Source organism: Copidosoma floridanum, unplaced genomic scaffold (assembly GCF_036245765.1).
Source record: "Copidosoma floridanum isolate Cflo_tuat_1 unplaced genomic scaffold, Cflo_Japanese_pri ptg000030l, whole genome shotgun sequence".
Lineage (NCBI taxonomy): Eukaryota > Metazoa > Arthropoda > Insecta > Hymenoptera > Encyrtidae > Copidosoma > Copidosoma floridanum.
In genome coordinates, this window is record NW_028321907.1 from 13517620 (window position 1) to 13520999 (window position 3380).

General features: G+C 53.3%; 1 protein-coding gene across 1 annotated transcript; it reads left to right on the top strand.

Annotated features, from left to right (window-relative positions):
• The first annotated feature begins 478 nt into the window (after nt 1-478).
• On the top strand, nt 479-3114 carry noc (zinc finger protein no ocelli). The gene is made up of 2 exons (XM_014358350.2): nt 479-921; nt 1380-3114. The coding sequence occupies exons 1-2, from the start codon at nt 832-834 to the stop codon at nt 2937-2939; spliced, it is 1650 nt and encodes a 549-aa protein (XP_014213836.2). The 5' UTR covers nt 479-831; the 3' UTR covers nt 2940-3114.
• The last annotated feature ends 266 nt before the right edge of the window (nt 3115-3380 follow it).

Genomic DNA, 3380 nt, shown 5'->3' on the forward strand with positions numbered 1-3380 from the left:
CTCGGCAGCGGCAGAAGAGCCGTGCGCGAAGTAGGAAGGAAGAAGAAGAAGAAGAAGAAAGAAGAGGTGGAGGAGAAGGTGCAGCAGACTGGCAGAGGGATGTGAGCGGATGCTCGGTAGGAGAAGGGTGGGAAGGGAAGGCGGCCGTAAAAGCGGTGAAATATCAAAGCCGGGATGGGAGCTGTCATCGTCGAGCCAACATCATGGGTGGCGTGTTGAATTAGAATGCCTCCCCACCACTTCGTGGGTACAACCACCGCCGCAGTCACCGCCGCTATACCACTCCTCCGTCCGTCTCCCTTCTCCTCCTTTTTCATCCCCTCTACTCTGGCTTTGCTCTCTTGTACTAATGCTTCAGAGAGTGGTAGGGATGAACTGCGACGACAGGTTAAATGGGTGTACATGGTAGGGAGGGGATGTCGGGCTTAGGTGGCGCTGCTGTCTGCTCAGCTTGATTTCGCGGTGGTGTACAGTCGAGAGCCCGTACTCACGTCAGACAGTCGCTGTTCAACCCATCGCCAGACACGTAGCGCACGGTGTGCGTCAGAAGTTTCGCACTCACTTCGTGTTGCCCGTCGCATCGATTTGTGCCTCGTACTTATCCTCTTGCGTGTTGACCACTGTACTTACCCCAAGAGGAGAAATCGCGATTGTCGCGAGCCACGATCCAGACTGCGAGCGATCCTGCTCCGTCAGGGCGCCTCGCTTGGAATTTTATTCAGTTTTACTGTTTTTTTAGAAACCTAAAACAAGTGATTCGAGCAATCAGACTACGGATTTTTTTACCGTGCTTCTGTGTGAAATACTAATTTTGTGTGTGAATATAACCAAATGGTTGTGCTCGAGGACGGCAGTATGTTGACCACAGGACACAATCAGTACCTTCAACCAGACTACCTGTCTCCGGTTCCACCGACACAGGTAGGAATTTTATTTTTTTCGCACATAATATTGTACCCCTTTTTTATATTGTTTGTGTCGAGAAACAATGCGTTGATTCCTAATTGCAAAACAAGTCCCGGTTATAATTTTAACAAAACAAAAGAAAGTCAGAAATTTTCATTTTTTACACGATTTTGAGTTCAAAATCCAACGCACTTATCCAGGAGAATTCAAAGTCAGTTTACGAAAAAAGTCTTTACTAAACGGTTATTCAACATTTTTTTCCAATTGTCTAGAAAATTATCAAGTCATAATAAAAATAAAGGACTAAAAACTTAACTGAAAATCAGTAGAAGCTCTTAAATAATCTACAAAATCATTGAAAGTATAAACGATTTGAGAATTTTCATGGATACTTTGAAGTTATTGGTTCCTATGCCCATATTAAAAGAAAAATCTGCCAAAAAACTAATGAGACATTTTTTTTCTCGTTACAGCTGGATGCTAAGAAGAGCCCTTTGGCCCTTCTTGCCCAGACATGCAGTCAGATCGGTGCGGACTCGCCGACGAAGCCGCTGCTCTCGTCACTGGACAAACCATCCAAAGGCTCGTCCTCGGGAGTGAGCGCTCGCTCGCCGCCGGCAGCCAAACTCGAGCGGACGCGCAGCAGCCCATCCGACGGCAAGTCATCCTCGAACTCGAACCTCGCGTTCAAGCCTTATGAGACGAACGTGGTGTCCACTAAGCGTTCCTCGGGAGACGAGGCTTCCTCGAGGCCCGGCTCCAAAGCCAGCAGTGTACACAGTGTCAGTGGACATGATAGTGGTGCGAACAATAGTGCTAGTGATGACGCGAACAACAACGTCCACAACAGCAGCAGCAACCACAACCATACGAGCAGTAAAAAGAGCCGATCCACTCCTCAGGGCCGGAAATCGGCATCGCCCAGCCAGCAGCCGTCGGTAGCCGGACGAAACAGCAGCAGTCCCAGCAGCAGTGCGGAGCGAAAGACCCCGGCTGAGAGCCGCGACAAATCGAGTGCGTCGCCCAGAAACAACAGCGGGGCCAGCCCCATCATCCGCTCGGGTATGGAGATCCTCTCCGGCCACGCAAGCCACAAGGATCCGACTGGCGGCCTCTACAAATCCGGCATCGGTGCCTTCGGCGCCAACCCCCTCTGCTGCCCGCCAGGACTCGACCCCGCTGCCTTCCGGCCCCCCTACACCGGCGCCTCGGCCTTCTCGCACCACCATGCCGCAGCGGCCGCCGCCCTGCTTGGCTACCCCGGAGTAACGAGTGCGTCAACGCCCACCAGCAGCCCGTACCTGAGCTACGCACGCATCAAGACGTCCACGGGCGGCGAGACCCTCGTCCCGGTCTGCAAGGATCCTTACTGCACGGGTTGCCAGTACAGCGTGCACAACAGCCAACTCCAGCAGATGATGGCCGCGGCCGCGGCCGCCAGTGCGCCCACGACTTGCCCGAGCGGCTGCACACAGTGCGACCACCAAAAGTACAGTAACCTCATGGGCCTGTCCGGGCTGGGCCCGATGCCACCCCCGCCGTCGCTCGCTGGCTACTCGCTGCCTTCCCCATCGTCCTCGGCTGCGGCGGCGGCAGCCGCTGCTGCAGCTGCCGCTGCCTCCGGAGGCAGGCCGCACGTCTGTAGTTGGATGGCTGGGGACTCCTTCTGCGGGAAGCGCTTCACGACTGGGGAGGAGCTGCTCCAACACCTGCGTACCCACACCAACGCTAGTTCAACCACGGATCCGGCAACCACAGCGGCCCTCATGTCCGGTCAGCACGCGACCCACCCCCTGCTCATGTCGACAGCGGCGCTGCACAGGGCCGCTGCGGCGGCTGCGACGGGCAGTTACCCCGCGCCATCGCTCAGCCCGCTGAGCGCGAGGTTCCATCCCTACGGAAAGCCCCCGACGGGCCCGCCGCTCCCAGCCTCGTTGGCCGCTTCGCCGTACAGCGCCTTCAACCCTCTGGGGCCCTACTACTCTCCGTATGCCCTCTACGGGCAGAGAATCGGTGCCGCGGTGAACCCGTAAATCAGTGCTGGGATAGTGGTGCCCGAGTGTTTAAATGGAGGAGGACTGAGTGCTAAGTGAAGACTGAGGTGGCGAAGAATACAATACACACACAAGTGACTGCGATATCGTTTCTATTTTCTTTTACCTCATTTTGTATGCCTCTGTGTTGGAGTTTTTTTTTTTTTTTTTTTTTTTTTTTTTTCGGGGCACGACGAATCGCCTATTGTTAATCATGGACGCATGTCGTCCTAATAACGGTTAAATTTTGTTACTTTTATCGCGAGTAGAATGCGTGACATTCGATTGATTGTAAGCATTTTGTCTTGCGATGTTCCGATAACGCTCGAGTGCAATGCATGTGAAGGAAGAGCGTGAGGAGGAGGAGGTGAAAAGGACGAAACGATCGTTTTGTGTTTCTTTTCTTTAAAAAAAAATTTTTTTTTTTAGAACAAAGTTCTT